The 22751-nt window shown below is 40.2% G+C and overlaps 1 protein-coding gene across 1 annotated transcript in view; it reads left to right on the top strand.

Moving 5' to 3' along the window:
• The first annotated feature begins 573 nt into the window (after positions 1-573).
• The window catches only part of loxl2b (lysyl oxidase-like 2b), a 40453-nt gene continuing 18275 nt past the window's right edge, over positions 574-22751 (top strand). The window contains exons 1-4 of the mRNA XM_044362027.1: positions 574-757; positions 3829-4188; positions 4617-4792; positions 20703-20914. Of these exons, the coding sequence (XP_044217962.1) occupies positions 3840-4188; positions 4617-4792; positions 20703-20914 (737 nt within the window). The 5' untranslated portion in view covers positions 574-757; positions 3829-3839. The remainder of the gene's footprint in view (positions 758-3828; positions 4189-4616; positions 4793-20702; positions 20915-22751) is intronic.

Raw genomic sequence — 22751 nt, 5'->3', positions numbered from 1 at the left:
TGCATTTTGCTGACAATACTTATGCACTTTTATTTAGGCCTAAGTAAAAACTTGAATGCAGGACTTTTATTTGTAGTAAATGAGTATTTTTCATTGTGGTATTACTACTTTTGCTCAAGTAAAAGATCTGAGTACCACTAAACTCGTTTATATTATTATTTATACTATATTGTGAAGTCACATTCTAACACCAGGGATTTTTTCGGTAAATATGTTGTTTACCATTTACCCCACTTAACATGCCGTTTTTACAGTTTCTCGAACAGTCATTGAAAGCAGCACCGCCGCTTCACGTAACGATGAGCGCTCCGTTCAGGTCGGAGCCGCTATTCCTACGGGCATCCCTAGTCGGCCTCTGATTGGCTGGTACTCGTTGCCTTAGTTGGTTGGGTTGGTAAAGTTTAGACGTGAGGAGTGGGATGGTTCGGTCCTAGCAGAGCCGTATAAAGAAAACGGCTTTGAGTTATAGGGTAAGAATATCAGGGTCGGAGCCAATCAGAGGCAGAGTGGGGGTGGGTCTTCGCAGGATGCGGGTGTGGAAAAAAAAAACGTGTCCCGGGCCATGTCCGGTGAGGTCATCTTAAAGGTGGGCGTCAGTGGGCGGGGCCACTGCTGCTCCGGTCCAAAGCCAGCGATTTGCATGAGGGAGTGAAAGTTGAGGAGAGAAGGAGAAGCAGCAGCTGACTTTGGGCTTTGGTCTGGAAGCACTGAGCTGCATTCTGCAGGAGAACAACGGTCCTCAGCGGCGAGAAGAAAAGTAAGTTCATCCAGAGTCTGACAAATATGCGAGAGGCATCTCAAGAATTTCACATTAAAACTGAAGCTTTTCTCATTGAGACTTACTGTATGTGGTCAGCAATCATGTTCTTCAAGTTTTCATTGTCTTAAGTTTTGACCTTTAGGGGCTGGTTTAAAGTCTTTGCCTTGATCCCTCTATGATCCTTTCAAGGATTGGGAAGTTTTTAGGACTTGTAATTGATTACATATGCACATTGATGAAATGTGAGTCAGTATTATTGAGACAGTGTCCTCTTATTTCAGTTTTTACAGCATTTAACCCTTTTGTCCTACCAACATATTCAACATACAAGGACTATTGACTGGGGTCCCCGGGGACCCCAAGAATAAACTGCTGTAAGAAGTTATTTCTTCAACAGTATTAGTAATGTAATTAATGTCATTAGTTTGGAAAGTTACAGTTAATTTGCATATTGTGTAAAACGAAAATAAATACAGTCTTTCCACAAAGCCTTCAAAATGACTGACAGAGCGCTCCTAACCCCCCCGATAGTGATACTTTCAAACATGAACTCCATGTTCCATCTGTTAAAACTGCAGAGGCGGACTTGCATGCTGTTGACTGGGGTCCCCCAGGACCCCAATACATTGTTTTTGTTTTTTAAAAAGCTCTAATTAAAACAGAAACAGAAAACAATGATATGAAGTCATCAGGAACAACTTTATTGACAAAGTTATGAAAAATTGGAATAATAGAATAAAGCACCTGTGTAAAGCTCTGCGGTCTGCAGGTACACCAGACAAGTAGGATGAAGGTTAAACATGTCTGTTCTGTATAACATTGTGCATTACATTAGAGCATTACATATATAGTTCCAACACTTATTCAATGAACGGTTTAGCCGATTTTCAGAAGATTAATCGTCAACTACTTTGATGTTCAATTCATTGTTTTAGTCATTTATCAAGCAGAAATGCCCATCATCTGCAGAGGATTTGCTGTTTTTCTCCTTTTAAGCCCAGTATATAAATGGAATATTTTTTGATTTTGATCTGTTAGTTGGACAAAACGCTCAATCTGAATATGTCACCTTGGGCTTTGTGGGCTTTTTTCAGTATTTTCCGACATTTTATTGATGAAATTGGATTAGTCAGGGGAAGAAAAAAATCTCCAAATCGTTCAAATTCTAGAGAGAGTTCAAGAGAGATCCTCGCAGTGGTTTTAATGATTCAAAAATGTAACAAAAAAGACGCATCAACCTTTTTTGCTGCATTAGAATCTGAGCCTTTTTCTCAATACTTACTGGCAGTGAAGCTCTCCTTCAAGAGCTTTAGAAAAGGGGCACGAGAAGAGCAGTTGACATTCTATAAACTGACATTTTGCCCTTTTCAACCACTGCATAGATCCCCTCCAGCAGCAGGTGGGACTCACGTGTCAGACTTGTATAGAAAGGACCTTTCTTACAGCACGACGGCGCTGACATTAAGATAATGGAGTTTTTAAAGAGCTGTTGAGCTGCATGTTGTGCTTCTCATTTTTTAAATTTTCTAATGAGCGTGGTCTCTTTTGTTCAGAAACATCTGTCATTGTGTCTGAGGCAAACGGCATCAGAGGTTTCGGATTTCAGTGTTTCTGCTTCAGTGAAGTTCTCGACATTTAGCCAGAACATCTTGGGTACTTTTCTCTGTTTGATTAGATGTTGCCTACTGGCTGGTCGGTCTTTCTTAATATCAACTGTTTTGCTCAAGAAATGATGAAATTCATTTTTTATGTAAAACAAAGTTCAGTTGTGTATGTAAATGCTTTAGCTGAACCTGTGTTTTTATGTACATGCTGACCATGTATTTCTAAGGACAACATCACACATTATAAGCAGACCCAGAGGCTGTGGGCTTCATTCCATCTGTTCATTCTGTAATGCGCGTGTTGTTTCTAGCTTGTGTAACCACTGCCACGTTACAATGAGGAGAAGTGGAAACCCTGCAGATGGAAGATCATCCATCTTCTCCCAGATCTTTTGACACAAAAGCAGAAGATCTTTTTAACATTTGATTGGTTTGTGGAAACAGCTGTTGATGACTTAGTGGGTGTGATTTCACTTGTGCACATTTTTGAGATGTGTTTTGTCTAGCCATGAACTCTCACTGGTTATATCAGCGCTTGACTTGGAGTTGTGATTTATTCTTTCTCTTTAAAAGGTAGATAGGAGCAGTGACCTGCTCATATATCAGTGTTCTCCTGTCCAGCATTTCATGGACTCATTATGTGAAAAGTATTCTGTGATCATCTCTTCACACACGTGCAAATCATCTATTGCAACAATAATGAAAGCCATAGCCAGTTATGAAATCTTTTCCATTTGTTGTTTTAAAGACCTGTGAGGCTGCTGCATAGGAGCTAATGCTTTATACATCTCCAATAAATACCACCTGCAATGTGTTGAAAATGTATAAAAAAACTGATTGTACTACATATACAGTACATATACAGACACAGTACATATATTACAAAAAAATCAAGAAAAACTTACTTTAAAGTTGCATTAATTGATTTTGGCCACTTGGAGGCAGTGAAAGAAGTTGTTAAGTTGTGGGAATGTTTTAGCAATCAACTATTTTTACAAAAACCGTGACGTTGTGGTGTTTATTGTTTATTGTTGCCACGATGACAAAAGTTCTGTAACTTAAAGTAAATATAAATCACGTTTCAAGTGATTATTTTAATTTTGTCCCTCAACCTAACAAGACCTTAACTACAGCGTTGTCACACCATAAAACATTATTATTTTTTAACATTGATTTGTAATGGTTTTGCAAAGCATCATATTACCGTCCTATAGGTTGTTCTGGAGTGCGTTACTACTGCCGCTAGATGGTGTAAACGTAACTATAGGTCGGCTGAATTTTAGACCTATACTGTCATTTAATTATGAGGATGTTGGTAAAATCGGTGGAGTGCTCCTTTAACTTTGAAATGCTGTGCTGTTTCTCTGATTCTGCTGAACAAACAGCAAGTATCATTGTGAAAAACCATCTGAGACAGTTGCCAAGGAATGTTAATGAGTGCTCTTCTCTTTGTCTCCTCTTCAGTTGTGACCAAAATGCTGGCCACGCAGTACCTGCCCTGCTGGACGCTCAGTCTATTAGTGCTGTTTGAGCTGGTCCTTGCCCAGTATGAGCACCTGGGCTACCCTCCAGGCTACCCGGAGCCGGAGCAGGAACACTACACCGCCCCGCAGCTGTCACCGGACACACCCAGGATTCAGCTCCGATTGGCGGGAGACAAGAGGAAACACAACGAGGGCCGCGTGGAGGTCTTCTACAACAACGAGTGGGGGACTGTTTGTGATGACGACTTCACCATCCATGCTGCTAAGGTGGTGTGCCGGGAGCTGGGCTACCTGGAGGCCGTCTCATGGTCACCGTCCTCGAAGTATGGGAAAGGACAAGGTAGGTGGATATGATGGAGGCTCCACTAGAGAGGGAAGATGGAGACTGCTGCTCAGATTTTGGAGTAAACTAAAGCACTGTTTCCTCAAAGTTTTTCCTCGTCATGGCGAAAATATTAAACATTCCATTCATAAATTTGTGTAATAAATATGTACTCTGACAAACATCATCACATTCCACATAATAGAAATAGATGATAAGACTGTGTCTGGCACACAATGTATCTTGATTTAACCCTGGTTCTGGATCTTTCATTACTTATTTGTACCGTTACCAATCGGAAACTGCTTCATGATAAATGTCCCAACATTTTTTGGAGAAACTATCTAAGCCTTGAAGAGAAATCTATTTTTCCTCTGTTGTTTCCACCACTAAATGGAAAAATTTATCTCCACGGAAGCACTGATGAACCTCTTTTGTTTCATCAGGACCCATCTGGTTTGACAATCTCCACTGCACTGGCAAAGAGAAGACCTTGGCGCTGTGTCCCTCCAATGGGATCGGTGTTTCAGACTGCAAACACAGTGAAGATGTAGGCGTGGTGTGCAGCGACAAAAGGATCCCGGGATTTAAATTTATCAACACCCTGCCCAACCATGTGGAGGTAAACCATGAGCACGATGCACCAGTGTACCATGCCTACCCACTAAATATGCAGTTTGTTTAATCATCGTCATAATGTTTCATAGTTTATTAAACTGATTTTATCTTCTTTGTGCATAAGAGATGACACAACAGTGGTTGTGCATTTGATCTCTCTCTGTGCATATTGAACCTTGTGCTGCTGCAGACGTTTCCTATCACATGACAGTGTCTGATTCAACTGAGTTCCTCAGTTACAGATAAGCATGTTATTCATTTTTTAAAATGATTATTTAATGATTATTCATTATTCAAATCTTGACCCATGCAAAAGTTATGCATTAATCAGAAAATGTAGTGAGGTCATTAGTTGATAGTTGATTTAAACTCAATTTAGCATTACACTTCCATGAATAGATAGAAAATCAAAGCACCAGAGGACAAGATATAACTTTTAGTGCCTTTAGATCTTCCACTTCCCTTGATGCAGTTTAATAGCATCTCTTCATTTGACCGTCCCCTTTTTACAAATTCCATGCCTCTAGTATGTAACACAGGAGTTAATGTTGGGAATGTGACGTCTTCAAGGTCAAGCTGTAATAACCCTGATGACTAATCAGGGTTATTTTCTAATACTGGACAAAGCTCCACCAGAGCCACAGAAAACATTACGCTGCGCAACTGTTTTCACAGGCTGAGTAAAACTCCCCCCTGATGAATAAACTGAGACTTACAATCAGTGGAGTTTCCCTTTAAATGATAAATCTTTACTGGCTGGAAACAGTTCTGGACATTTAAAGTCAATAACCCACCCCGACTCTCTCTTTTAATAATAGTCCTTTCTAAATAGCCTGCAGTGCAAATGTGTCAGCGAAAGTGAAGTTAAACTGGTAATTGTTAGGTGTTGCACTTATAACTGTCAGAGTCGTCTGGCTGGACGTTTAAAGGCCCTGCTGTGCATTGCTTTCTGGGCTGGCCAATAAGCTTGCAGCTAATTGCCACCAAAAGCAGAATGTTATCTTTCTGCTTGCTGCACAGACCTCATGAATCCACATTCCAATGTTATGAGCAAACTGCAGACCAGAGCTAACTCTCTGCCTCTGTCTCTCGCTGCAACCCGTTCCTCTGCTTCTCTGAGAGTTTAAAAACTTATATAGTATTTTTTTCCAAAAAATGCCCCCAAAACACATGTGCGGACAGCCCAGCAGAGCTTTTTCTTTTCCAAAAGCAACTGGCAGGGTTTTAGGGGGTTGTTATGGTTGGCTCGAATTGAAAAACTATCCACTGGATGAATTCCTTCTCACTGTAGAGTTTGTTAAAGTTTGAATCTACACATTGTGGGAACAGATGCCTCCAGTTGACTTCCTGTGCAGAGGTTTACGGAGACAAAAGGTAAAGATTATGATTCTCCAGAGAGGTCTAGACGTCTGGAGTCAAGCCGGGATAGTAGCTGAAAATCCCACTCAGCTTTTCCATTCACTAAAAGGGGGTCACGTGGGCCACCAGTATATAAAACACAGCCGGGCCCCGCTGCCACACAGATGGGCCTGGCCTTATCATCTGGAAGTGGTAATCTGGTGACTCACCCAGGCATATTCTGGTGTGTAATGGCAGCCATGACGACATGTCGCTGGGGGTTTTGTGGTACGGGGTGATTAGAAGGCTCCTGGAGTGCTAAGGAACCTGCATGTAGAGGTAACCTCAGCACGACGGCCAGCAGGTCAACCACAGAGGAAATACCCTGAGAGTGAGCTAAGAGGGAGGCGTAACATGAACCCTTGCATGCAAGTGTCGCCGACCTTTAACATCTGTGCTCAGGTTCCTCTCTGTGAGCACTTTTGTCTTCTCACATTGTTGAAATAAAAGAAGAGGTGTTGCATCTTGAGCGTTCCATGAGAGCTCTAGAGTTTGTCCTTCTGTAGTCGTCAGAGATCATTGAATGGATTCCAGCGGCTGTATATTTAGTTTTGTATCTCAGTCAGCAGGATAGTAAACAACACAAACTGACACCAAGTGTTCTGGGTTGTTTACTGTGTCATCTCTCCAGTGTATATTTATATTTCTGTCCAGCTTTGAGGAAGTCTGCTGCCTGGCCTCAACGTTTCAGTTAATGCAGAAATGGCTGCAGAAAATCTCCGAGGTCTGACCTGCGATCACGTGCATGCATTACATTCCATTTCAAACCAATTTCAACATTAAGAAATTCCAGGGTTTATGAAATGTGATGTTTGGCAGTGCTTATTTCCATGCTGCCCCAACAGGCTGCTTCATTTATCCAAATGATGTGAACAGTGATGCAGTCAGATTTCAACCTGATTTATTCAAGTCCTCACTTTGGACGGGTCAGAAACAACAGGAATATTCTTAATCATTTGACTCAATTTGTTGTACTCCTCTTTATTCTCTTTATGGGGAAAAGTCAACTTATGTGGAGACTGACTACACAAAGCAGCATTATAGCGATGTCTGTCAGCGGTGTAGCAAGTCTGCAGAGATGTAATTAGGGCTGAGAATTGTAATCATTGTGGCCTTTTTTGCTGCAAGCGTCTTCAATTATAAGTAATCAAAAGCTTTTGAAACGGGAGGGAAAATGGGAGAATGGCTCATAATGTTGGACTCTTAAAATGTTCTCTCAAGTGTGGTCTGCTTTATATCTTTAGGTTCTGGTGTGTTTATTGGACAAAGCAGGCAATTTGATGACATCACCCTGGAATCAAGAAAATAATCAGCAAATTACACAATAATTAAAATAATTATTAGAGTTGTTGATAAACATGTTGGCACTGTATGTTCATATACGTCACCCTCAGCTGTTACTATATACTACTATAATTAATATTAAGGTTAGTGAGCAGCGGTCCACCCTCTGACACACCCTCCTCTCTATGTTTTAATATAAAAAACATTAAAGCTGCACCAATAAATATTTTTATATGAACAATTTTTCTAATTTGAAAATTGTCGCTCATAGAAAATTATCACCAACTCAGCAGTTCACCTCACCTCTAGAGAGCTTTTTGATGCCTTTTAGCTTGTAGTTTTGGTCCATACCTTTATAGTTTTGATTTAAAGCTCTCATAAAACCACTGAACACTAAACACCAGGCAGACTGGTGAACATGGTGGAGCATGTAGAGGCTAAAGAACCAGATATTTCCCTCCGTAACTGGTGGAGACAAAAACAGAGCTAAAAAGAGAGTACGATTGTTTGCTAACAGGTTAGCTTGATCAACTTTATATGGTTATAACATGCAAATGTTGTATTGCACTGCCTCCAACTGGCCAAAAAATCCATTAATGTAGATTTAATTTTCAAAATATTTAGATTTACAGTTGACAGTGTGCAACTTTATTACACTACACTAAAACTATATTTTAGTCTTGCATTTTGTATTTTGCTTTATTTTGTGTATTTCATGGTTAGAGATGTAAATATGTAATCTTCATCTCCAATTTTATCATATTTTGTCATTTTATTGGTAAATAAATCTTAGTTGTAAAGTGAAATCAAAGTGAAACCCAGAACAACATGTAATCACAGCTCATGGTGAAGACTTTGGGTCGTGGAAGATGATCTTGCTGATAACAGATGTTTGCTCAGTTAACATCTGTTCGTCTGCTCTCTTGTTCTGACAAATCCTCTGTGGGCATCATGCTAGAACAGGTAGTGATGAAATCCGACTGTGGGGATTAATAGTCTTTTCTATTTGCATTTTAAGCTTTATTTCTCTCCTTCTTTTACTGCAGCTTTTCTCTTCTTTCTGCCACTTTCTGTCTCGCTCTCATAAGTAGATTACAAGCAGCCATGAAGTCACCCCAAGCAGAGTTTACAACTCCCATTTTCCTCTCTTTAGTCATTTTTTCCCTCTGAGGCCTTACGGTCAAATCTTCCACTTTCCTCCCTGTAAACCACCAACCACCGCCGTGCTAGGGCACCATAAATCGCCTTGTCAGCCCTTCAGCACGTTTACACTATGAACTTGGTTTAATACATGGCAGCAGCCGCTTGTGTTGCAATCTTAAATTGATTTTTAACTCTTGAATTGTTTTTCACAGAGCTGGTAGATGTTTCTGCAGCTAAGTTCTCGCCCCGAGGCATCACATTCCCACAGTGCAACGCAGGCGGATGTTTAGCCTCTGGAGATTCACTTTCTAAAATTAAGCGCTCCATCTAACATCAGTGTGAGTGAAGAGTCTCATACGGGGAGTTTACTTTCACAGAAACTATGAATTTATGTTACAGCAAGAAAAGTGGATTTCAGACAGAAAGAATCCAAACTGCTCTTTAAGGCTGACAAACTTGTATCAATGTCCATGAACCTGTTTTTATTTTGAAGTATTGCATTAAAAAAAGCTTAATGGAAATGCCAACATTTGAAAAAACTTTGAAAAAAAAGTTTTTACGCTTGCTTGAGGTGGATTTTGGAAATGTTGAATAATATAAAGGATAATTGAAATGCATTGGTTTAATAAATAATGACGTAATGAATGTTTGCATCTCCAGGTAGCATGAAGCTAATACTAGCTGACATGAAAGAACAATGACAACTTGCCCAGATGAAACTAGTTCCTGAAGACCTCTCTCCATTTTACTCTCGTCAAGCTGATATAACTATTTGTTTTGTTTCTCTGCTTCTTCCTCTGTTCACTGGAGGATTATTGAAGCCTGTACCAACATCTTCTGATGATACTATGCATTGCATAGCGTAGTTTATCCGCTTCAAACCAATTGATGGAAACGCACCTAATTTTTTTTTTGTGACATTTCGCTTAAAATTCTTTTGCAAATCTGACGGAAACACAGCGAGTGTAAGTCAGGCCTTTGATTAGTTTTATGTTTGTTTGGGTTTTTTTGGTCATGTGCAGAACAGATTTGTCACATTTATTATTAGACTGTGTGGTTGAAGAGGCATGCAACCTCTTCATTTGTCTGCTAGTTTTCTCCCCAGCTGTTTTTCTGTTCTTTGTCACAATGTGTAACATCTGTTGCATAAAGTATTCTTGTTATGTGAGCCGAGGTCAGACTTTGTTACATGTTCAGATGTTCAGTTTAAATCATATTTAAAACTAAGCATCAAAGTTCAGTCTTTGCCACGGAAATAGCATACACAATCCCAACTCTAGGTCCATTCACCAGCTTTTTCCAGAGCTGTCAACCGTGTCACACCCAACTGTGTCTTCATCAACGGATGGAGTTTGCTCAGTCGTCATGGAGACGGATATGTTGATATGCCAGCTAAGTAGCAAACTCTTAGGATTTCTCATTTATATTAGCTCAAAAGTTAAGCATCAAAGTTCATTCTTGACCTTGTAAATAGTGGTTTGACAGAACAATTCCAACTCAAGGTTCACTTACTAGCTTTTCCCAGAGCTTTCACCTGTATCAGTCTTTATGAAGACTAGAGCAAACTGGAGCACACGCTATTCTCAACATGCTCTGCACAAGTATGCAAATGCAACACAAGATCGATTTCATGTGTTGTTACATTCTGGAATGTGTCACCTAAAAATTATCAATGCAATGCAAGCGTGAGCTGTAGTCTGAGTGTTGCAGCAAAGGTTGCACATCGCATCCTCTGTGTTTTCTTTTTTCTGTCCTCTGTGCAGTTAGCATAGCGGTACACGTTCCTCATGGAAACACTCTGATTATCTTTAAGTAGCCTGTAGTGGTGCAAAGTAACTAATAACATTTACTCAAGTACTGTACTTAAGTACAACTTTGAGGTACTTGTACTATAAACACTACATCTCAGAGGGAAATATTGTACTTTCTACTCCACTACATTTATTTGACAGCTTTAGTTACTTTTCAGATGAAGATTTGACACAATGGATAATATAACAAGCTTTTAAAATACAACACATTGTTAAAGATGAAACCAGTGGTTTCCAACCTTTTTGTCTTTTGACGTCTTACAAAAAGCAGTGTGTAGTCGGGGTCACATTTCACATGTCTATGAGTTGTTAACAGCTCCACCAAATAGTGATTTTTCCCTCTAAACTTCTCACATGCTTTCATTTCAATAAATGTTCAAATGATCCAATATTTCAGCAAAAAATCAAAGATTAGAGAAAAAGTCCAAAAACTGAAAACAGATTTGTGTATCAGAACTTTGTTTTTTCTTCTTTCCTCTCCCATTAATCATCTCACCACCCCTCAGATTTATCTGCTGACCCTTTGGAGGGGCCCGACCCCTAGGTTGGGAACCACTGGACTAAACTAGCTAACTGTATATAAAGTAGTGTAAACTAGCTCCACCTCCAGCAGCTACAACAGTAACATGCTGCTCTAACACTGATGCTTCACTATTAATAATCTAATGATGTCATATATAATGATATATCAGTCAGAGGGACCAAACCACTACTTTTACTTTCTGCTGCTAAAACTTCTACATGAGTAGGATTTTTCATGCAGGACTTTTATTTGTAATGGAGTCCTTTTACTTTGCTGTATTGGTACTAAAAGATCTGAATACTTCTTCCTCCACTGCTAGCCTATATCGTCTCCTTGAAGACTGAGATTGATCACCTCCACTGAGGAGTAAGAGTGCATGTTGAGTCGGGTCCTGCATTTGTGCCAGCTGGGCCAGGCAGTGTCACATTTTTGTGTACTTGCATGGAGCATGATCGGGACCCAACGCCTCGATCCCACTGGGCACAGCTGCGTCGTGTTTCGGCTGCAATAAGGTTTTGTTCTGTCCTCCACACGGCATCATACGACACCGGGAGGGTTTCAGAAGCGAAGCATTTTGCTCTGGCAGTGCCAGAGAGAAGAGAGCCACTCCTCTACCTGGAGAGGAAGTCAGGGACCGGGGCAGTCATGGTAGCAGTGGTGTCATATATGAACCTCTCGTTGTCAATGGTGACAAATATCCTCTGACTAGTTGACTTCTGGCTTGGTGCCACCGGTTATAACATAATGTTGATGTAGTGATGTGTGATTAGGAGTTTGCACAGGGTGTTTTTGAAAATTGACTGGATGCTCTATGCTATTCCTGCCCTGTGCAGCTTGACGTGGCTTCTGTCAAATATAGACTAGATGCGTATGTTTAGCGGAGTGAAGTGGAAGTGGAGAGACACCTCTGGGATGCTTCTGAAACGCGCTGCGGTGCATCTGGTGGGATCACAAGAACTGATTTGAGTGGCCGTGATCAGCTCTGGCGTGCCCGGTGGAATCAAGCTGTGAGACCCCCGAAAAAGATTATAAGTAGACCTCAAAAAGTAAAATAAGTAGATATGCCTAAAAAGTGATCAGATCTACTTATCTAAACATGGCGTGTTACTCACATTCTTGTGAAAGGATGAATAAAACCTCAGTGACACAAACAGCTGCTCTTTATGTTGTACAGTGAGGGTTTTTTTAGCAAATAGTACCCTGTTGTCTAGTACCTGTGTGTACACAAAGCTTTTAAAGGGGACCAATTATGCTTTTCCTTATTTTCAGTCAAATTATATGTTCACATTAAATGTGTCCAAAGTGTCAAATAATGAGGTAAACGTTTGTAGAAGTAATCCCTTTGAGCAAAAAGCTCTGGTTCAGCACAGTGTGAACAGTGGTTCACACTGTCCGGTTTCCAAGATTTTTTTCTACTTTTAGCCTGAGCCGACATCGGCTCATGATGGATTTCTTCATATGGTCGTCTGCTCCATGCACAGCGTGCAGCTTCACTGCTCAGCTAGGCTAACATTATGGCATTTTTCCATTGTTTTGGAGAGTGTTTTTTTTTTTTTTACACAGCAGGCCAAAGTAAAATAAGTAGGTTACCTGTTAGAGGTGTGCTGGTCTTCTGATCTGCTCAACAAACAGCTCCAGATATCCCCAGATGTTGTTGTGTTGCCCAGTTTTTAGTGCTGCTAATGAAGCTCTTCTAATTTGGTGAGGAACACATATAATTTCCTGTAAATTCTTCACAATAAAAGTCTCCTGTTATTTAGTCATTTAAGAGCTTTTAATTTGAAGTAGTAAAGCAGGAAATGTTGCGTTTGCATCGGCGGTAACTTAACATGACTCTGATATGGCTGCCCCTTGGCAGGCTTCCGGAAAACTGGCCAATCAGAAGAGAGCAGGCTCATCAGGAGGAGGGCTTTAAAGAGACTGCCTGTTAAGAGAGAGAGGCTGAACTGAGGGGCTGCATAAAGGGCCAGTTTAAGATAAATAAAGAGTTTTTTAAACTGGGAATCATGCAAAGCTACTCTAATGGAGTCCCAGAATAAAAATATAGAGCTGGAAATGAGCATGATAGATCGCCATTAGGTTTGGGCTAATCTAACCTGACACAGCTGCAGATACAGTATAGAGAAGAAACTGTGAAAAACACAACGGCAACACAAAGATTCATTTTAGAACATTTGTACATCAAACCTTAACAGTCTGTTTTGTATTTTACTGTTGTGTCATATAAACCTCGTCAGCTACTCTGTTATGAACAGACAACATTGCTCAAGAGTTTTACTTTGGAATGAGACAAGCAGTACCACCACCCAGGTCCTCGCATCCTGAAATCACTCCAAAGTATGTTTTTATTTTTCATGTCTTAATGTCACTTCAGCTTCATCTGCCATTTGGAAGCAGTTAATTTCCATTCAATCGTTGTCTTTGTAATTTACACCCCAGTTCAGGGTTTGTCATGGCTTTGTGAAACATCTGTTTCCAGTTTGTTGACAAAGACTCTTTTAATGGATTTTAAAGGAGGAACTGCACACTGCGACACAACATTCTCTGCATTCTGTAAATGCATATCTGAAAACGCAAAATCCTCAATTTGTGTCACAGCTGGTGGAATAACCAGCTCCCATGAAACTGGGAATTAATTAGACATGTTTTTAAATCTTCCAAGGTCCAGATAGAGACTTGTAAAACAGTTTACAACAAAGATGTTCCTTGACATGACTACAGGCAAATGAAACCTCTCAGAAAACATTGTGAAAGCTTGCACCTGAAAAGCATTCAGTGTCTTGGTATTTTCTTCTGAATGTGAGATGATTTCTGCTGGCAGAGAGAGCTGTTGAAGACCTCTATTGGAACCATATGTTCCTAAGCTCTGTGCACTTTGTTTTTGCTGGCAAATAGAGTCTTTACTCCACTGTGGACTGTGGAAGAGTTATGTACCATAGTTACTGAAAAACTATACAGTGTACAAGAATCCACCCTGAGAACTGTGTCATTAAATTCTCAGATGATACAACCATCCTAATGCACAGAGACAGAAGTTCATCAGCTTACCACTCTGAAACAGAAAGATTTGTGCAGTGGTGTGACAACCATCTTGTGCTGAATGTGAAGAAGACTGAGGAGATTGTGTTTGACCCAAAGGCAGTGGGTGACCTTCGGCCGCTGGTCATCCATCACTCGGGTCTGCTTGGGGTTCATGTGGATAATAGACTCAGCTGGAGGGTGCGTGTTGAAAGTTTCTGCTGTAGACTTGCAGCGGATGTATTTTTTATGGAGACTTAGGCTCTATGGAGTTGAGCAGGAGTTCATGTTACTATTTTACCCTGCAGTATTAGAGAGTATTAGGAGATATGGTATTACAGCCTGGTATGGTAACTTGACGGAACAGTTGAAATCACAGATCTCTCATCTGGTACAGACTGCTATGAAAATTATGGGCATTAAAAAACAGTCGTCCCTCCAAACAGTTTATGAGTAGTCTATTATCAGACAGGCACAGAAAATAGTGTCTGATCCAAGTCACATTCTCCACCCAGAGTTCCAGCTCTTACCTTCTGGTGGAAGATTCAGGGTTCATAAGAGCAGGCTGAACCGTTAAATCATTATTTCTGACTATGTCAACACTAGTATGTAATGTAGATGTCGGCCATGATGGTTGTGCAGTATGTCGCCATTGTCAGTAGGTGTATATGTGTATGTGCAAACTGTGTATGTGTATGGAAGCCATGTGCTGTTAAGATGTTGACATGTTTTTCTTTTATGATTCAGTATGTATGTATTTTATCTTCTGTGAACAAATTACAGGGACATTGAAGTATATCTTATCTTATCGTATGGTATTGTATCGTATAGCATATTGTGGATCAGCCTTTTTTCTAGTAGCCAATTATGACTGCAGGCAAGAAACAATAGTTTATAACTAAGGAGAGTTTGTATATTTTATATTGTATACAGCTGTATCCAAAGTGAAATAAGCAGTATACAAACAGGTGATCTTACAGTACAAGACCCCTTTTACACTCAGCCATTTTATGCATTCTGGGCAGATCAGATAGCTTTTAAAAAAGCCAAGAGTGAATTCATCTAAGAAGCATTAGAGACAAATTGTAATCAATGCATAATGCATTATAGTTACATGTTGAAAAGGTGTAAATATCTCTCTTCAAGAGATTAGTCATTTAAGAGACAGGGAGAAATCGTCTCCAACGATTACAACACATAATCCATCTAGAAGATGGTACCGTTTATCTGACACCTGATCAATGCAACCACGTAATGAGAGAGCTGTGTGAATGAGAGCCTGTGAAGATGATAAAACATTTGTCTCACTCGTAGTCCGTCCATACAGGTCAGCCATGTAATTTTACCCAGATTGGTGACTATTTTAGAATTTGGCTTAATTTCTGCCAGACTGGTTGTCGTTTGACGAGCAGTTTGAGGAGATCTCAATGCCTGATTAACTACCAATACGTTCAGTGATCTGGCTGTTTGAATATGGCAGGTCAGCAACTAGCTAGCTAGCTAAACTGTTTTTGTTGCAACTCAACTCCTAAAGTTCACATTATTCTTCTGCTGGTGTTTTACCACCACCTTCTGGAGTGGTGGGGGGGCTTACTCTCAAATGTATGCAGCTCAAATGTGTGATTTGGCCAACAGAGACAAAAAATGTGTGAATGAAAGTGTATTGAATAGCATCTGTATTTTATCTGGATATGAAACACTTCAAATGACAAGTGTAAATTAGGCCATAGAGTTCTTAAAGATCACCCTTTCGGTCAGTGTCGCCAACAGAGAACAGCGTGATTATCTTTGGTAGTTCATTGACTGCAGTAATCTATATTAAGACTAGCCTCTTTGTAATGGCATGTTGTCATTCCATCTTAGAGAGGAAGCAGTAATAGAACTTAAATGCTCTGTTTGATACTGTTGCAACTAAACAGTTCCACTTTCCTGATTAACAGGAAGTCGAGGGCAACAGGAATCTTTCCATTCCAAAAAACCAGGAAAAGATATTTCTTTACTTCATTTCACACTCAAAGGACTGTAACTCTGAAAGATATCCACTTAATTTGTCTTAATCAAAAACCGGAAGCCTCATGTTACTTGAGGCTTTTAGCTAGTATGAAATTAAGAATACATTTATGAATACAATAGGAAAATGCATTTTTCCACATAATGAGGACTGTGGATTTTGTTCCCCATCTCTTATAGTGGACTTGAGGTAATTCTTCACTGCCAGTATGAACAAGACAAAAGATTACTGGGACCAATAAGTCTTTCAGTGTATATATGGGTATTCAAGTATTGTATTAAGACAGACTTAAAAAATCTGAACCTATCCTTTAAAACATTATTATTCTATTATTTAGAGTTATCTTTTTTAAAGTGAGACTATGTAACCTTTGGAAAGTTGAAGTCATAAGTAATAAAACACACTATCAATGAATTCAGTACAGGTAGGACCTTTGCTGCTACAGTTTTACTTGGTAGCTTAATACGGCTACTGTTAGCCAACGTTAGCAAACCCTTGAGAGATATTACTTCATCAGTTGTCAGTTTGCTGACTGTATGACTCTTCTCCAAGTGTGCTTTAGTATATAACCATATTGATTTTATTACAAAAATAAAGCAGGAAGTGAACTCACAGCACCTCATCAGGAGACGGTGGAGTTTGTTGTTTCAGAAGAAGTTACAAGACTCACTTTAACACACTTATTCTACTAATATCTCATCTTTAGATTGCAGCCCTGGCACCAATAACTTACTGTTCTTACATTACAAATCGTTTACCATTGGGCCAATCACACCATAATGTAACATGTAGTGTTCATTCAGAGACGTGTCTGTAATCACCAGCTGCCCATGGGACAGTTCTTCTACATTCACCTCCATCATCCATCATGGTAATATTGAACAAATATTGATCTGCTTCGATTAAAAAACTGTAAACGGTGGTTTGCATTATGGTTTATATTTGCCTGAACAGACTAAGGGATTGATTATAGTGTAGCTTTGTCAATAAAACATTGTTTGAGTCATTCATTTATTTGTTTTTACTCTTCATAAAAAATGTGATGTGATTCATAGCTTGTTCCCCAGTGAAAGTTTTCTGTATATTTATGTGCTATGGTGCCTAAACAAGCTGGCAGTACTTTCCTATTGCAGCCATAAATCATAGCAGCATGTTTTGGTTAAACAAAGTCTGGATGCTGAGGATCATTTCTGAGTAATTCCAGTGAATTACATTCAATGCAAAGTATCTTCATCTGGTTCTCATAATAAATGGCTTCCGAGCACTTCCATCTTCCAGGCACTAGCATCTTCTGTGTAGTTATTTAGTATTCACTGATGTCAGTCTTTTCTGCAATGGTGCACTAATCAATGTTTTCATATGAAATGGGTCACTTATAGAGACAAACCTACAGAGTTTGCAGTTCCTCTTGGCTCTATGGAGCATTTTAGCATCTTTCAGCTGATTGTTTTAGTTTTACAGCCAGCAAATGTATTGTTGTTTCTAAAAGCAACAGGCAGGTGTTCTCATTGAAGAAGCTCTAATAACACACTGTGTTTCTACCTGCCCAGCACCAAACAGCAAAGTTGGTGACTAGCTGGTAAAGGAGGTCGAACACATTCTGTAGCAGCTCGAGAGGAAATAGAGTAACTGGAGTTTGGAGCAATAAAGGAACTTTTGAGGTAGAATATGTGTAGACCAACCTCAGATTAACCTCTGTGAAAAGGGCTGAGTTGCAACATATCAGGGGCCCCTTCACCTCTCCTGTACAACTCATCCCACTAATGGCTTTTCCATCTGTGCCACTTTTCTTTCTGGACAAGTGAAGACTCAGGAAAGGCCCCCTTCCCCGGAGTGTGGTGAAACAAGACACACATGTTAGAAATCTCTTTTTTTTTTTGTCTGCAAACAGACACGTGAGGACGATCTGGACTCTAAACAGGAAATTAATTAAGAGAAATTAAATGGGATGGGAAAGGAATGAGGGGAAACTGGCACGTGAGCCAAGAACAAGTTGAGTCTCTCATGTGCTGACCTCAAAACCAACTAAAAAAATAGCTGTAGTTTTTTCAGATTCTTATATAAGCTCTCATATATGCAGAGAAAAGTGAGGTCTGGCAGGGATGCTGTTTAACTCACCAAGATTTGGGGCCAAGTGATCATTGTAGTGTCCACTTTAGCCAGTCTGGATTTCCTTGCACTGCCGACTCTCTAACTTGTTTTTTGCATGCCTGCCACCGAGTCACGTACTGTATATTCAGTAAATCCAGACAAGGTCACCATCGCCACATTTCCAGTCATTATCATGTTCCATGATTTCAGCCCTTATACAGTCTTACATCCTCTGCAGTCCAGAGCTCGTTGCATCGGACCAGACTGATTAATGTGGTTATCTCTGGGAGAAAATAGCAGAGGATAGAAAGACTGGTGATTTATAGTTTTCACTCTGGTGGCATCTGACCTGCCCTGGAGGCAAATGCCAATTAAGGAAACCCTCCTTTCTCATTATTTGATGTCTAGGTCTCCTTGGCTGTATATGAGAGGAATCTTTACCAGCCCATCTGTTGGGCAAGCCGACATATTCTCTCCCATCCAGGGCTCCCTCTCCTCAGTGCGTGCTGTCACGTAGCACAAGAATGTGGGTTTGGTCTATGGGAGAGGAAAATATTTATTTAATCCCTGAAAAAAGTCAGAGTGGAAAGGCTCTGAGTTGATTTTGACGGCCTCACACTAACTGCATTTAACAGCCTCCTGACTGCAGTTTGCTTAGATGCTCAGACTACTTTCCTTTATGCTTACATTGATAAACCATACATACATTCCTGACTGGTTTATCAGAGTTGTTGGATTGGTCAGCCTACCTAAACAGATAATAGACACCAAAATCATCCGTGTGTCTCCAGTATACTGATGCTAACATTTTATACATATGTACAGAAGACACCCTGCTGGGTTCTAGGAGGATGCCCTGAGGATGCTCAGAACTGGACAGGGACCTACTGGAGTACAGACTATGTTGAGTGAAAGAAGGCTCCATGCTAATACTTCAGCACATGCTTGTAATTTACTGTAAGCCACTACTGTTTCCCTGAATAAGAATTTGTAGCAGCTGAAACGGTAATACACATGTAGCTGACTCTGGACTCTGTCTAATGTAGGTTTACAGTTTGCAGGGGTGACTTCCTACGCTGTTCGCAAGTAGCGAAGGTGGAGTTTTTATACAATTGAAGTAGCATCAATTGATTTTATTTATAATTATTATTATTAATATTAACACTGAAATATCATCACCTTATAAAAGAGTTGCCTGTTCACACAACTAGCAGCACACAGCAACATTAGCATTCATTTTGAATTGTGTTTCTAACTGTCTGATATTCACTCTCCTTTTAGCACTGTTTTGGGCTCCACTAAGTCTAAAATACCTGGATCTTTAGCTGCTAAATGCTCCACTGTGTTTGTTCACTAACTTCGTCTGTCTGCTCTTTGGTGCTGGACAGGCAGCATCCGGTGGGTTTAACAGAGCAAAAAGAAAGTAGTTGATGACAGTAATGAAAGTGAAGCAAAAACAGTAAAGTTTGAAATGAGTTAAAGAAGCTAACAGATGCAGTATAACTGGGTGATAACTCTCCATGGGTTCATCACTATGAGGAACTCCTTTCACATTACAGTATTATTTTGATCCAGTGTAAATATGAAAATATTGGCAGGTATGAGACAAGCGTTCCTGTCTGCTTTTCTAGCGCATGTGCAGTTGGCGTGATTGCACAGTCCTCACCTTACGGACTTGGGCAGATGATGAAATTTCTGTGACGTGGATCCACGTGGACCCTCGCAGCCACGCAGATGCGGGAAGCATGAATCGACCTTAAGTGACCGTTCTTCTTACTTGAAGAATTTGAATATTTTTGGCATCATCCAGTGGTAGTGTCCACAAAGACACTGTGGACGACAGCAATGGAATATTATCACATAAAAATTCTACCAGTCGTGGCTCTAAGGAGCTCAGCATTTGTCATTTAACATAGTGTGTACAAATGTTTCCACATGGAACGCAAGCTTACAATCTAGAAGGAACATAACGAATGTTTCTGGTGTTATTAAAGTGAAAACTATAAGGACACGTCACTAAACTTCTGCTGTTCTCTCTCAGAAGTTTGAGCAGTCTGGAAAGAACTGTTGGTGTCTTAATTACCTCTTACTGCACATATACTCACAATGCTGTGCTTGTGCATTTTTCCTAGGTTACCGTGGAAACCCTTTGATACCTTATATACCTGGCTGTAAAGCCAGGCCGTCATGGTGTTTAGCATTAATAAGGTGATTGACTGTAAAAATGTTTGAGCAATCTGGAGAAGATTTACAAGCATTACACGCAGAGCTGAGCAGCAGTGCTTACAGGCTGGACGGGGGTGGGGGGGGCAGCGGGGGGGTAAAGTTGTTTGATTACACATTATGTAACACAGGAAACGCAGTCAGACAGACGTGATGTATAACATGTTTACATCAGTTTCAGTTGCAACAGTTCCATCTGGCCAGAAAATGAAAGAAAAAGACTTAAAATGAACATATGTTAATTATACAGAAATGGACCAAAACATTATTTGAATATATGTTCCAAAATGAATCACTCACAAACACATATACACAGTTTCTATGACAAATTACATGTCGGTAAGATAAACAGGCATACATTTTATCTTTGCCGTGTACTCTACGGTTCCTGATCTATGTTTCTTCTCCACAGAGCCTTGATATCCAAGTGGAGGACGTGCGCATTCGAGCCATCCTGTCATCGTACCGTAAGCGTATCCCGGTGACAGAGGGCTATGTGGAGGTCAAGGATGGCGGTAAATGGAAGCAGATCTGTAATGCAGACTGGAACCAGTTTAACAGCAGAGTCATCTGTGGCATGTTTGGCTTCCCCGGGGAGAGGAAGTACAATGCCAGAGTCTACAAGTGAGTATTCCTCTGCATTATGTGTGGTCCTGTGCAGTTCCAAGAGCAGACGATTCAGGGTTTGATTCACTAGTGGCCACTTCTTCTACAATTCATGGTGTCATAAGGTATTTTGGAACAGTGAGGCCACCAACTGGATGCTGTGACTCGGGTGAATGGGTTTGTTGTTGGATAATGGCAAATCTTGCCTCTGGGGAGTTGGCAGATGGTCAACTCTGACCTGTTTTTTTCCCTTTTCTTTACCAAACCCACAAATTACATATTAACCAGTCGCCCTCTGTGCCTCACTTGGATGCAAACACATGAAAGACCCAGATTGTCTGGATTTGGTTACGTTTCCATTTCTTGAAGAGCTAACGAGCTCCCGGCCATCCATTACTACAACAACATGAGTCAAAGTGAGGTGAACGGTCTAAAAATGTATGGTAGACACTGATGTAACTGTTGTTGGTCAAACCCCAACACATCCACTTACACATTATGTGTTGGCTTCAAATCTGTGCTTCAGTGCTGCTATTTAGTCAGTGCAGGTCGGCAACATGGCTGCCGTTCATGTCATATTAGATGGATGATAAACATGGGAAAGATTCCCATGTTAATGACTTGCAAGCGTTAACATGTGATTACAGAGTAACACTGTGAATTAACAGTATAACACCATTATTATTAAGTTTGAGTTTATTACATTAAACGTCAGTTTTTGACTGATATGAGGCATCCATGTTTGTTTGGTTTTCAGGAACTTTTGTATTCATTAGTGTCAAGTTGGATATATTGGCTCACTAGTTAAATAAACATTTGCAACCAGCTGACACTGAACAAGATTAGCATTCTTTTGGAGTTGTATTTCTGAATGAATAAAACAAAAAATACTCCAATATTTCCTCTCCTTCTAGCTCTGTTTTGCTTTTCATGAACTTCTGAGAAAAAAGTCCATTGGTTCACTCGCTAGTCGCTAACTCTCTCTGTCTGCTGTTAGCTGCTGGCCAGCCAGTGTACGGTGGGTTTACTACTGATTTTTCAATTGTTGACAGTGAAAAGCTGTATAGAGCTGATGGGAACTACAGAGTGAGACGATCACAGCGAGCGAGCCCTCTCACAGCACTCACAATCATTTGATCTGTTGTTCTTACAGAAAGATTGACTAGAAAGGCTTGTAGGAGCCTCGGTGCTCTGAACGTCTGGGGCTGTGGGGCAGTCACCTACGTGGTTGGCTTGGTCGGTGATCCAGACTTGGTAGCTGTCTTTTCTCTACGTGACCTCGTGTCAATTGACTGAAACTGACTCACTTGATATGTCAGCTGCACTGAGTGATGTCAGTGTAGTTGTGCGACTGTGTGGTGGGTTACTGTTCCAACCTCAAGCTGACATTGAAAATATGAAACTTCATAGTCAGCTCATCAGGGCCCTGACCTAAATGTGCTTATTATTATGGTATGTACTGTATAAAGTTACATGAATATTTCATCTCTGTCCTGTTAACACCATGTATCTTCAAAAAGTCGAGTTTTCATGAGACAGTAACGATGTATTTTTTGATATTCCAGAGGTTTATAATTGGTTTATTTAGCTGAAGCCATAAAGGAAGATTTAATTATTAAGTATATCTGAAAAACAACAATTTTGGAGATATATAAATATATGTTTATAGTAGGTAGCAGAGTTTACAACTAAAATATGATTTTAGGTCTTAGATTCTGCTCTGGAGCAGTCTAGTAGCCCAACAGTTTAATAACCCTTTGAAAACTTTAAGACAGACTATTACAAAAGTACTGGAGGTGTTAAAGGGTTCAAATACACAGAAATAACCCTGACTTGTGCACCTTCCAATGTGTAG

The sequence above is a fragment of the Thunnus albacares genome, chromosome 2, assembly GCF_914725855.1.
Source record: "Thunnus albacares chromosome 2, fThuAlb1.1, whole genome shotgun sequence".
Taxonomy (NCBI): Eukaryota; Metazoa; Chordata; class Actinopteri; order Scombriformes; family Scombridae; genus Thunnus; species Thunnus albacares.
This window is presented reverse-complemented; position numbering and strand designations above follow the sequence as displayed.